The 12,858-nt window shown below is 40.3% G+C and overlaps 1 protein-coding gene across 10 annotated transcripts in view; it reads left to right on the top strand.

Moving 5' to 3' along the window:
- The window catches only part of NHSL1 (NHS like 1), a 261,028-nt gene that overhangs the window by 89,314 nt on the left and 158,856 nt on the right, over positions 1 to 12,858 (top strand). For 2 of the 10 annotated variants that reach the window (XM_089777280.1, XM_075924285.2), the window contains exon 1: positions 8,138 to 11,651. The exons of 6 other annotated variants lie outside the window; for them this stretch is intronic. In XM_089777280.1, coding sequence (XP_089633406.1) covers positions 11,447 to 11,651 — 205 coding nt within the window. In that variant the 5' untranslated portion in view covers positions 8,138 to 11,446. Of the gene's footprint in view, positions 1 to 8,132; positions 11,652 to 12,858 lie in introns of those variants that run through there. 2 more of the 10 variants (XM_089777282.1, XM_075924287.2) reach the window with 2 other exon arrangements.

The raw sequence follows: 12,858 nt of genomic DNA, 5'->3' as shown, positions 1-12,858 counted from the left end.
CTCCCCGGGCGACCCTGCAGGTGGGAGCAGCCCCTTCCTTCCTATATATACCGTAAAATCGTGAATATAATGGGGGTGAGCATTATATATAGGAGTTCACTTTTTTCCAGGATTCTGACATTGAAAAGGTAGGTGCATATTATAAATAGGTGCTCATTATACTCACGATTTTATGGTAGCTGTCAGTTATTTTTTATTTTAATTATTAGCATTTAATTATGAAGACTCATGTGCCTAATGATATTCAGCAAATTGCACATTATGCAAATTCAGCCACCTCTGCTTCCGTAGTTTTACCATCATTGTTCCACTTGTTTTCTTCTCTATAAAAAGCCTTAGTGCTTGTTTATATTAAACTACCAGCAGAGGGTGCTGCTTATTCAATATAGTCAGCATCTTTTCCTATCTCTTCCCTTTCCGATGTAAACAGTCATATCTTCTCTACAATTTCTCTAGCGCCTACTGAATCATAAAAGTGAGAAATAGAAAATATTTATTAGGTCATGTAGTCTGCTTCCCTGCCAGCATAGGACTGTTCTCCATTATGCATTTACTGGTGTACAGTTTAGTTTTAAAAATCTACAGCAATAAGGCTGCCAACAGTTCCCATGAGAAACTTCTACAACCTAAAGGCACATGCTGTCAAGAAATTTTTCTTGGCCTCACCAAGGTCTCCTGAACCTTGATCACTGTAATATGTTACAGATCTCACGCTGGACACAAGTGTATAGGCAGGTAATAAAAATATTTTGGCACACCTGTTAAGAAACTGGTAACTTTTTCAACACGTGCTAAACTTAAAACACTGCAGTATCTATTAAACTGTGGTATAATTTAGCTGAGAATATGCAGTTTGACGTAGTTTCTTTACCAGGTGCTCAAAGCAGCTAAGTAAATTAAAGGAGACGGAGAAGAAACTGTTAAGTAAATTAGGTAAAAAAATTACAAAACTACACATCACTTTCTTGCCAGGAGACAGTGTGATTAGAAGCAGTTGATGGTTTGATTCTGAGAACTCTTCCTCTGAGCTGAAACAAAAATTTCAATTATGAGTGTTTGAGAAAGTGAAGGGGCAGTGTAAACAGGCTTTGTTTAAGTTTAATGGGTTCTCTTCACTTTTGACCTGCAGTGATGGTGGTATTTCTACCTTAGAATTCTCAGGCAATTTTTTTGTGTTTGCTGGAATTATATGGGGAAGTGTTTGTGATTGGCAGGAGATCACTCTTTTTTTCAGCTGTTGCCTGAAGCAGGAGTTGAACCATGGTTTCTTTAGGTTCAAGGTAAATGTATAAGAGTCACCTACATTTGTTAACTAAAGAATCCAAGGAGTTGATGTATTTAGATATGTCTCATCCTAATTGACTTTTCCATAGCAGAAAAATATTGAGCTTCTAAAAACAGAGACCTGGCAGCCAAAATGTCTATGAAGTATTTTTTTTGTTGTGTGGTCTGCTAAACTTTGCTGATCTTCTAATTACAGTGACTATTTAGAATACTTTGTATGTTGAAAAAAAATGCAAACTTTTTTACAATAAAATTATGCTATAATTATCTTCCATGGATAGAGGAAAATTTAAATACAATCCTCTTCATCCTACAGTGTTTAGTAGGATGTAGAGTGCATCAGCTTCTGGGATTGCTTGGTCAGTAGATATGGGTTTTGTTTTTTTAAAATTTTCTAAGCCATGTAACTGTTCACCCTAGCCAATTTTGAGTTTTGGAAAGAATGTGATTACTTATGGTTAGAAGTATCTTTGATGTTTTGCCTGTGAAGAAGATTTCTGTGTTATGAAGCCACAACCACACCGAATTTAGACCTTCTGTGGAAACTGGTATAGCAACTCAAATTGCTGTGGCAACTTCTTAGATGTGGGACTTTCCTATAGAATTCTGGGACTATTGGCTGGAGAAGAATCATGGCTCAGTTTAAAAAAAAAACACTAAAATAAATGAGATTAAATTTTATTTCCTTACTGGGATAATAAAAGGGTTCACATGAGCTTGTTGCTAAAAACAGGATGATCACTCTCCAGAACTTAGTATGATTCTTTATGATCTCACATCAGTTCTGTTGTCCTGTAGTAGTAATGTTTTTGTTTTAGTGCTGTTGTTGTACCAAATAAAAGCAAGCAGGATCTTATGAGGGGGATAAGGCAAAAAGCCACATTTATTGTAAAGATAATAATAAAAAATAAAGAAAAGATAGAAGCAAACAACGTTGTTTAACTACTTATTCCTAACACTACTTAACCCTTATACACTTATATATATATATATATAAAAACCATTCATTCATACATCCATTCATTCAAGTTCTGTGTATAGTTACCAGCCTGGAAGTTGCTTGTGACAGAATACTGGCCAGGTATTCTGTACACAAGTGATGGTAGTGGGGAGCGAAGTCCTGATCAGATGCGCATCTGAAGCGCCTGGTAGGCTGGCAGCAGAACCTTAGACTCTGATTCCATAGTTTTTTAGTCCAGTTCTTATAGGAATTTGTTCCTATGCCAGTCTATGGAAATTGCTGCATCATGCTAATGTCTCCAGGGTGGCTGCCAGGTGCTCGTCAGTGATCTCATCGGGTGGACCTCCAGTACTTGGTTTTCTCCACTTGACACCTTTCGGTTGCACTGGCACCTGACTCCTTCTTCAGCCCTTTGTTGCTGTATTCTCAGGCTGGCACCTCTCAGAACCATTCATTCATCGTCCAAGCACTCTCTCATACATTCATACAGTATTTTGTATAATAATAAAAGTTGTAGTTACAGAAAGTTTCTGGGTGGTATTGCTTAAAACATTCTCTGAGTGCTGAATAAAGTTACAATGTTTTAAAGAGAACAGGCCTCAATTAAGTAACAATGCCCTTAGTCAATTACAGGGCTTGGCTCCCATAGCAGAGTTAGTGGCTTGACAATGCATTGTTACAATGTATCTCTGCAATGTCAATTTCAAGCAACCCCTTGCACAAACTTGAGCATGCCCTGGAGCATGGGGGGGGGGGGGGGGCTGTTTCTGGTTACATAGGATTATATTCTTAACAGTTCTAAGTTACATGACCTAATACATTATATTCTAAAGGGGCAATAATAATGATAAGTCTAAACATTTAACAATCTTAACAAATAATAATAAGAATAAGAATTAATAATAAATCTAAACACTTTAAGTTGTGGGGAACAAATTATGGGGGGTCACTTCCATTTGGGGAATCATTTTCAATACATTAATATGTTATCCCTACACTGTATGGGAATTTTCTGAAAATTCTTGCTCTCTAGACAGAAGATGCCATTAAAAAATGTTTGCCCTCATTTGCCTTGAACTTTCATTTTTCTTGTTTTATAATACAACCCAGAATTTTCTGCTGTTAGTTTTGGCTGGGTTTGATGCTACTACACAAAGCATGCTGTCTTGTGTAGTTTCAATTCATGTCGGTGTAGTAGTCTAGAGATGTTAATTGTTCCATGGAGCCGCATTGTGGCTCACCTGCTGATCATTATATCATGTTATTCAATGCTTCAGAACAGCCGCAGACCTGATTCCAACAACATGACTTCATTTATTCAGAGCACAGATGTTTATAAACATCTTGATCTGTGAGTAAAGTCAAGTACCTTTATGATATAAAGGAATCTATAATGCAATGAAACAAACAACAGGACTATGTAGCACTTTAAAGACTAACAAGATGGTTTATTAGGTGATGAATAAACAATCTTGTTAGTCTTTAAAGCTACATAGTCCTGTTTTTTGTTTGTTACACCAGACTAACACGGCTACATTTCTATCACCATAATGCAATGTCTGACATGATAAATGCATCAATCTTTATGAACCCAACAAGTGCCCACATTCATTCCTATAGGATAGGAGAAGCCAAGCCTTTTCTAAAGCCTGGTCTCAACTTAAGTTTTGCCTGCATAGCTATGTCAGTTAGGGGTGTGTAAAAACACACCCCTAAATGTAATAACCATGCCAGCAGAATGCATCAGTGCAGATGTAGTTAAACCAGTCCCTCCCTCCCCCCCCCCCCCCAAAAAAAGAGCCAGTTGATATAGTTTATTTTGGGGAACTGGTACACTCTAAACAGCCAAAGAAACTCTGTACAATCTGTCTCCACTAAGAGGCTTTATTACCGAATCAGTAGGCCTTTCTAGGCTAGACAAGGCAAAAATTAAGGTTTCTCTACTGCAAAGCCGACTCCACATCCTCAGAATACTCTGTCCCTCCACATACACCAAAATGTAACAGCTCTGTTCAATTAAGTCTCAGTACTTAAAATATTTCTCTTGTGGTCTGTGATTGCTTAATTCATTTTTATGTTGGGAAGTTGATTACTGGGGAATTTTGGTTTTGCATCAATTCTGGAATTTATTAGGCTAAACTGACTTTTTTTTAAAGGAGTATTTCTTATTTTATGGGGTTATGCTATGAAAGCTTATTTTATTTATTAGTTTGGTGCCAAGCAGTTCTACATGAAGATTTTGTGGACTCATATCTCCCTTTTCAAAAAAATTTTTTTAATATAAAATGCTTTCTTGTTGTTCATATTTTTATAAATAAAAACTTCAAATGTAATGAGCCTGGTTCTGCTCTCTCACAAATGTAAATCAGTAGTAAGTCATCTGATGTTAGCGGAGTTGCACTGATGTCAGACTGGTGAAAGTAAGAGGCAAATGAAGTCCGATCTCTTCCAGAAATAAAACTCCACAAACTTGCCCACTGATAGCATGGAATGTATTAGCTCTGTAAATTATGGTCTGCAAACACACTTAAAATCCCAGCTTGTCAGCAACAATGTATGGTGCGATGTATGACAATGCTGCATAGTTGAGCGATTTTGCCTGCCTTTTCTCATTGCTGTGTTCAGACAAGATATGAAATGCCTGTCTGGGCCAGTCAGTATATTATTTCCATACAAGGTTAGGGGACAGAGGGATGGTGTCATGTGTGCATGTGAAGATCCCCAAGCTCAAGGCTGGATTTACCGTGGATGGATTTTAATGTTGTTGCAGGCTTCTTTTCTGTAGGTCTGACTGATTTGAAGTATGTGTGTGATGCTAAAAATAATGTTTCAATTAAAAATAAAATTTGGGATACTTATCTTTTATATGCATTTTTCCATTTCCCAACCAACCAATCACCTCACTTACATTCCCCTGCTGGATAATCAGTAATAAAATGTAAGAGTTCAAAAAATTTTATTCCTTGCAATTAGATTATAATAATCTTTGAAAGAACACGGGTTGGTAATTTGTTCCATTATATATTTGCTTCCCTATTCTGAGACCAATAGAAGGCGGTCTCATGTCTTAGTCCCATGGTGTCCAACCAATTCTGAAACAGTAGCCGCTCTAGTGAACTAGACACACTCAATTGGCCAGATAGCCACATGTGGCTAGTGACTAGCGTAGCTCACTGGACAAGAGAGTCAGGAAACATGAGTTCAGTTCTTACATCTGTAACTTGTCTGCTGTCTGACTGGGGGCAAATAACTCAATTTCTAGCTCTTTTTCCTTTCATCCTTTGCCTTGTTTGTTTAGATTGTAAGCTCTTTGGGAAAGGAATTGCTGCTTATTATGTGTTTGTATACAGTAGACACAGAAGGGCCACAGTTTTGGTTGGACCTTCAGGCCCTATTGTAATAAAAAGTGATGTTTTCTGTATGCATAATTGCTGCAAATAACTACAGTAAAACTCCATTGGTCCAGCATCTGATGGTCCGGCACCATCAGGAACCCGGAAGTGCTCCAGACAGCTGGACCATTGGAGCTGCTCTGCTCCCCGATTCAGCTGCCGCTGAAACTGACCAGCGGCTGAATCGGGAAAGCCAGGGGCAGAGCAGCTGGAATGCTGCCGGTAGGTCCTGTAGCGCTGCCCCTCAGTGCTGCGGGACCAATCCGGCAGCACCCCACCTGTCCCCGATTCAGCCGCCGCTGAAACTGACCAGCAGCTGATTCCAGGAAGCCCGAGGCACAGCTGCTCTGCAGCTGCTGGTCAGTTTCAGCAGTGGTTGACTTGGGGACACCTGGGACAGAGCAGCTGGGGTGCTGCCGGGTTGGTCCAGTAGCGCCGAGGAGCGACGCTACTGGACCAACCCGGCAGCATCCCAGCTGCTCTGCCCCAGGCATCCCCAAGAGCAACTGAGGTGCTGCCGGGCTTATCTCGCAGCGCCAAGGGGCGGCGCTACCGGACCAACCCGGCAGCACCCCAGCTGCTCTGCCGCAGGCATCCAGATTCAGCTGCTGCTGAAACTGACCAGCAGCGGCTGAATTGGGGAAGCCTGGGGCAGAGCCAGACTATTGGAAGGGGGGACTATGAGGGGTCTGGGGTGGTATCCCCCAATACCACCCTAGACCCCTCAAAGCCCACCCTTCCAATAGTCCGGCATATCTGATAATCTGGCACCCCCTGGGTCCTAAAGGTGCCGGATTATCGTAAGTTTACTGTATATGGCGCTCTGGGTTATGGTATTATAAAAGCTTGTTATCTTTCCAAGCATTTTTATACTGTGCCAATTAGGGATGTAAAATTTTGTTTAAAATGTTAGCTGGTTAAGCAGAGTGGTGGGCCCATGTGGTCTGGAGCGCCCTCTGTGACATGGGTGGGAGGGCTGCTGCAACCCGTCTGGGCCCACCATGCCATGGGATGTTCCAGCGAGGCCAGGCTGGGCCTGTCATGCCGGGGGCGAGCGATGCTTTAGCTGGGCCTGCTGTGCTGCAAGTGGGGAGCTGTTCCACTCCAAGCAGGCCTGTCGCATCATCCTTCACCCATGGTGCATCGTGGGCCTAGCCAGGCAGGCCTGCCTATGGTGCACCTTTTGCCCGCAGTGGGCCTGGTCAGGTTGGAGCACCTCTTGCCTGTGGTGAGGTGGGCCTGGTTGGGTTAACCCTTTATATCCCAGGTGCCTATCCAAGTTGATCAGTGTGCCTTTACATTAGGGGTGGGGAACTTCAGGCCTGGGGGGCTGGATGCAGCCTCCAGCTTGCCTGGATCCTGCCTCTGAGGCTTAAGCCCCCTCTCCCCCAGTACTGGGGAGCCTGCACTGGCACTCCAGTCTCCCCCCTCCCTCCCCCGCCACATGAGGGGGTTGGGCTCCCCTAGACTCTGGTGTGCAAGGGGAATGTGGGACGTATCTTTCTCCTTCTCAGTTGGGTGCCATGGCAGGGAGGGTGTTTTGGGTTTTTTTGTTTAGTTGGTTGGTTTTTTTGCTTCTCAATTGTGTGCTGTCTCTGACTGATTTTTCTGTGGGTTAGTGGCCCCCACCCAAAAAGGGTTCCCAACCACTCTTTAACAGAGTAGACTGCAATGTTTCTGAAGTAGGGCAGGTTCAGAGCTTTTGTGTCATTTAGAGCCAGTGAGTTTTCTACTTGCTTTCAAATGATTTACATGGCTGGAGATCATCAGTCACACTCTGTACAGTGGCTGTAGATAACGGGTTTGGAATTGTGTCCGGATGGTTTTCTCATTGTCTGAGCAAGTATGAGTGATGATTCATTTTGGTTCTGTTTACAGAAGCATTTGTGAAAGGTTGAGTCTACAAACAATATGGTTTCAAGGAGCTTTTGATTTTATTTAATCTGAAAATCTAACTGCCTTTGTGGCTGTCTGACAATGATTTGGTTAATATGTATAGAAAGAGACTGTCCGGTACACCCCTTGCTCTTGGATAAAGGTGTTCACTCACCATAAGCAATAAGTACCCCAGGGAGCAATGCTTGTGAATCATGTTGGATAATGTCAAACCAAGTAGTCAGAAATGAAATTAGAGAAAACGTAAGGATTAAAATAGCATGTGAATGGTGCCAGAAACCACAGACCAACTAAAAATCCAGCAAGTCTGAGTTTTGTGCAAAACTGAAAGCTTTTGTTCTTACAACCAATCTTTTAGTTTGTTGGACTTGGGGAAAAATCAGTTGCTTTAAGTCATTTGCATTTGCCTACTTCAAAACTTATGAACCACAGTAAGTACTGATGTCATAAACTATATTGTGTTTTATCCAGTACCTTAAATGTGGCACATATTTTTTTCCTTTAGCCTTTCCTTCAGTCCTGCTTAGCTTCCCCTAGGATTTCCAAGAACTGCTCCCTTTTCTGTGATTCATGGATCTTCAGAGTATAACTGTGAAATACAGGGTTTTCATTTTAACCCATTTAATCCTGAAACCTAAAAGCTCATTTGCATGTGTAACAGGTAATGAGAGAGAAAAATTGTAGTGTTGGAAACTAATGTAATTGAATGAAAGTTAATAGAATTGTGCCCTTGGTTTTTCTTAAATGACTTTTATAGATCAATGCATCTTATAAGATACATTTCCCGTTTAAAGTTTGTCAAATACTAACATTTTCCACCTCCTTTGCTGCATACATACAGTCATTTGTTTTGAACATGTGCATCCTGTAATAACGGCTGTTTAGTGTTTTTCCATTTTCACTTTGTAAATGAAGTCTAACATCTGTACATGGCAATAATCAAGGGTTGGACTGACTATATTTTCCATGGAGCAAGCCAGCAAATTAAAAGCGATTGATAGGAAACAATCCAAGGGTACAAGATACATTTTTCCACTTAGAGTTGCTTCCTATTCCTTTTGTACAGCACGACAAAAGTAATTGTCATGTGATGGCTGGTGCTGAGTTTATAACATTTGTTATTAGGCTAGTGGCCACTAAAGTATAAACAGGAACAATATAATGTATTTGACCTTATCATAGTAACTTAAAATATGTTCCTATTCCTGCAGTGAAATATAGTGATCAGGGGATATAAAATTCTAAAATAAATGCCCTATCACTGTTTTATTTATTTATTTATTTTTTTACAGTGGAAATGAGAACATTTCTCAGTTTATTTTGATAGGGTCAACCACATCAGGGTAATGTATTTTTCAGAACTTTGTCAACTTGTGATGCAACATCATGAGTTAAATTCAGCATTGTTTTATGTCTGACAGATTCTTAAAGTCTTAAAATCGCTGGCAGGACATCAAACAGACAGATGGGAGTTACCCTTGCATTTCGGGGTTGACAGCTATTCTATTTCCCCATCTCTTCTATTTCTCAGAATTACAGTGCAGTGGAGGTGACTATTATTCCACAATTCCTAACGGAGATTTTATACAGCCTCTGTATATTATTTAGAGTGACTGTAGTAATCATGACTCTATTTATTCTTATCTGTATTTTCTTGTTGAATTTTCTGAAGCTGTATAGCAAACAGCCATATTGCCAACTGCAAGTGTTCATAAATCACGAGTCAGGCCCCCGTGACTCATGATATTGGCTTAAAAATCTTGAGATATTAAAAAAGGTATAGCTATTGGGTTCTTTTTCTTTTCGCCTAGGGTGCACTTGGATCACATTTTCAAGCTTTTTCCCTTCAAGATGAAGGCTAGAAATTTACCTTTTCTTATATGAAATCTGAGATTCTCACATATTCAAATCCCTCCAGGAGTTGGGACTTAAAGAACACCAAGTAAAATTGTGAGTTAGCAACCTTGGACTAGCTTTTTCACTTGTTTACTTGCAGGAGTGGTGAAAGTCTTCAGTTTGTATGTGCACATGTGCATTACCTCACATGGTGATTTCAATTTAAATGCAGCCTATTAAATTATTTACTGAAGACAGTTGGCTAACCCATTGTACTGTGTTGTAGGAGCCAAAGGTCACTCTGGTGTGCTTAGTTGATTCATAGAGTAATGTGATACAGTACTTAGCTCTTTGCTTTGTAGCCAGTAAATTAAACCGTATCCTTTTATTATAAGTCAGAGTACCATAATTTTTGGAAAAACTTGAAGCTTTTCTTTTTATGGTTTCTGAAGGGTGTGTGTTAGCAAATTTTACAGGTGTGTGGAAGGGCATCTAGGCTTGGAGGAAATGTTGGTGTGTTCTATTGTACTGTAAATCATTTTTTAAAATGATCTTGGCACTTGACAGCTAAAAATAATCTATTTTTGCGGCCACTCGTTTTGCATTGGCATTTTTAAATGATAAGGCAGTCAAATCTACTAATAATGTAGGTGGTTGTTTTTAAGGTGCTATACTAGTAGTTTCTCAATATATATTATATTGTTGTTTGGGTTATAATGTTACATAGTATATCATGAGTTTTTAGGTGCAAGTTTTAAACATCCCTTCCAGTGTTTTGTCAATCAGTAAAATCAGAAATAATCAGGAAATAGTGTCATGATATCTGGACTTTGTATATTACCAACTTTTATCTTTTGTGCCTTCTTACCGTGCCCTGTCATCCTCTCTTTCCATTCCCTTCTGACTCCTCATTCCTTCCTTTCAACAGGCTCAGTACAAACTACTGAATAAACTACTGGCATCACTGTAATGATTTTAGTCATGGCAGGCTTATTGAAAAACTAAGTCAGATGATTCAGTGTTTTCACTTTTGGTAATGAAAGGATAAGGTAGGAACAACCAGGGGTGAAAGGCATTTGAAAGCAGCAGTCATACCAATTCTGTGTTGTTAGCCTGTTCAGTGCAAACCTCCTAGTGTACAGTTTTTGTTTTCATATTTAATCAACTGAGGACTTTTTATATCCCACTGTGTTTATTGACAAGCCCTATGTCCTATATATAGAATGTCTGTGCAATCATAGATAAAGTATCAATCATTTATTCCCTCCTGAGTCTGAAGAGTTGCACGTGAGTGTTCCTGTTCGTGTGTGCAGAGTTCAGAAGTTTTCATTGCTATTGAGCTCTTGGCTGTGGAGAGGAGGAGTCTGCTGCCTTTGTGGCTGTGCCTGTAGGAGAGAGAGCCTATCGTATTTCACTCTAATCCGAAACGATAGCCACGCAGTCTGTTTTATTGTTAGGAGAATCCTCCTGGAGATCTCTCACTAGGCTTTTCATTAAGGGAAAGCAAGGCGGATGGGCTTAGGAATCAGAGCGGCAGCACGGTTGCCATGAAGCAGCGGCATAAGTACTCTAATTTATATCGTACTCTGACAACTTGTTTGATCTGTGTCTGTTTCCCCATGGTATTGTTTCTGATGAGATAGAACAGACGACTGGATTGCAGGCTCACTTCTGGAAAATTATGTCAGGGAGCGGAATGGGACTGCAGTTTTGGATACTGATTGGAGAGTGCAGAAAGGATGTACTTTGGTATTGTATGTCTACACAATCCTAATATGCTTTTCTGAAACTCCTGCAAGGTGCCACTTACTGTTGTTTTTCCTCCTCCTTTTTTATTTGGCAGCTTACAAAGTGTTGTAGGCAAGTCTGCCTCAGGAGAATTGCACGGGCATAGTGACCCAGCTCCCTACTGCTGCTGGTTTAAATGCAGCAAGTGTTTTGATTGAATGAATTGGAAAAAGCCTGGAAAGATCTTGTATTTCAAGATTAGCATTTTAGCAGCCACTGTGGTGGGGGATAGGATCAACGCCAGAAGAGGCTTCTCTAAAGTTGAGTACTGTAGTTGACTTTAAAGAAAATGAAAAAGGAATGCACCTCAAGGTCTTTCAGACTCAAGCAAAATTCGGGTTCCCTCTCACGTGCTGTGAGCTGGATAAATTTTTCCTCCTTGTCTAGGCAGTCAAAAAGATTGTTTCGCAGTGATGGTGAGCTCACATCAATATGTAGGCATCAGGTAGAAGAGGACGATGAGAACTGGATCTACAGAACTCAACACAGAAAAGGTGACTCAGTTTTTGTCCACATTTAATTGTGTCCTTGCTTATGTACCATTTCTCCATTCATTTTTCTTTCTCCCTGTTGTCTCTTGTTCTTGTTACTAGTGATGCCCACTGGTGCTGTTAAGATGAATCTTTTACGAGGGACCATCCATCCCTTTGGGTTTGACTCTGCTATTTTTGGTGAGCTTGCTTAGTCAAAACTAGCTCAGCTATGCCTATGTGTGCTGCAACTGTACTTGCCAGTTGCAGTGTAGACCTACCCCATGAGGAGACAATATGACTCTCCCAATACTGTGTTTGAATGTTGAATAAGCAGAGCAGAACTGTCCTGATCTCTGCATGATCTTGTAGAGATGTCCTTGGCATGGTCACATCATTTCTATGGGAATTTATAAAAATCCAAGTGGAAAAAGCTTTGAACTTCCTTGATTGGGCAAGTAACATTTATTTCTATAGTGTGTTCAATAGATTTAGTTTTTTTTATATTTACATTTCCATAATATTTCTCCCTCCCTGTCCGCCTAAGGTTTGTGACTGTGCCTCACTAGTTATGCTGGATTGGCAAATGTTGGAAGGATCTTTTATTTCACTACAGTAGCAGTGCTCAGTTATGACACCACAATTTCTCTAACAAGTTGGTAGTGTTTCCTTACACCATCAATATGTTAATAGGTAATAGTCCTGCTGGAAAATGTTAAGCATGTTTTACAGACTTATAACACTATTCAAATAAAAGGGAAGTAGGTGTGTCACACGCACACACATTTTGACTTGTGCAGAGTGTTTGTAGCAGAATGAGGAAGCCACCTGCTCATACATGTATCTGCTAACTACATAGCAGAATGAATTTCAGAACTCAGTCTTCATACTTCTGTTGACAGGTTGAACTACTGTCAGTGCATTTGTCATAGGCTGGTATGTATGATAAGATGGGTTGGATCATCCTTTCTCTATTCTGGAGAATGGCCAACGCTTGTCAATGGAAAACTGAAGGTGACAGATTTAAGCTGCAAAGGTGACTTCTGTAAGACCAGGCAAGCACTTAAACACTTGCATTTCAAAGGCTACGTCTAAACTACACCCCTCTGTCAGCAGAGCGATGTAAATTAGATGTATCGAAAGTGCACATGAAGCCGGGATTTAAATATCCTGTGCTTCATTTGCATAATGGCGGCCGCTGCTTTTTTTTTTTTTTTTTTTTTGAAACAGG

Source organism: Pelodiscus sinensis, chromosome 3, assembly GCF_052426305.1.
Source record: "Pelodiscus sinensis isolate ZL-2025 chromosome 3, ASM5242630v1, whole genome shotgun sequence".
Taxonomy (NCBI): domain Eukaryota; kingdom Metazoa; phylum Chordata; order Testudines; family Trionychidae; genus Pelodiscus; species Pelodiscus sinensis.
Note: the sequence above shows the minus strand (reverse complement) of the source record. Positions and strands in the feature narration are given on the sequence as shown.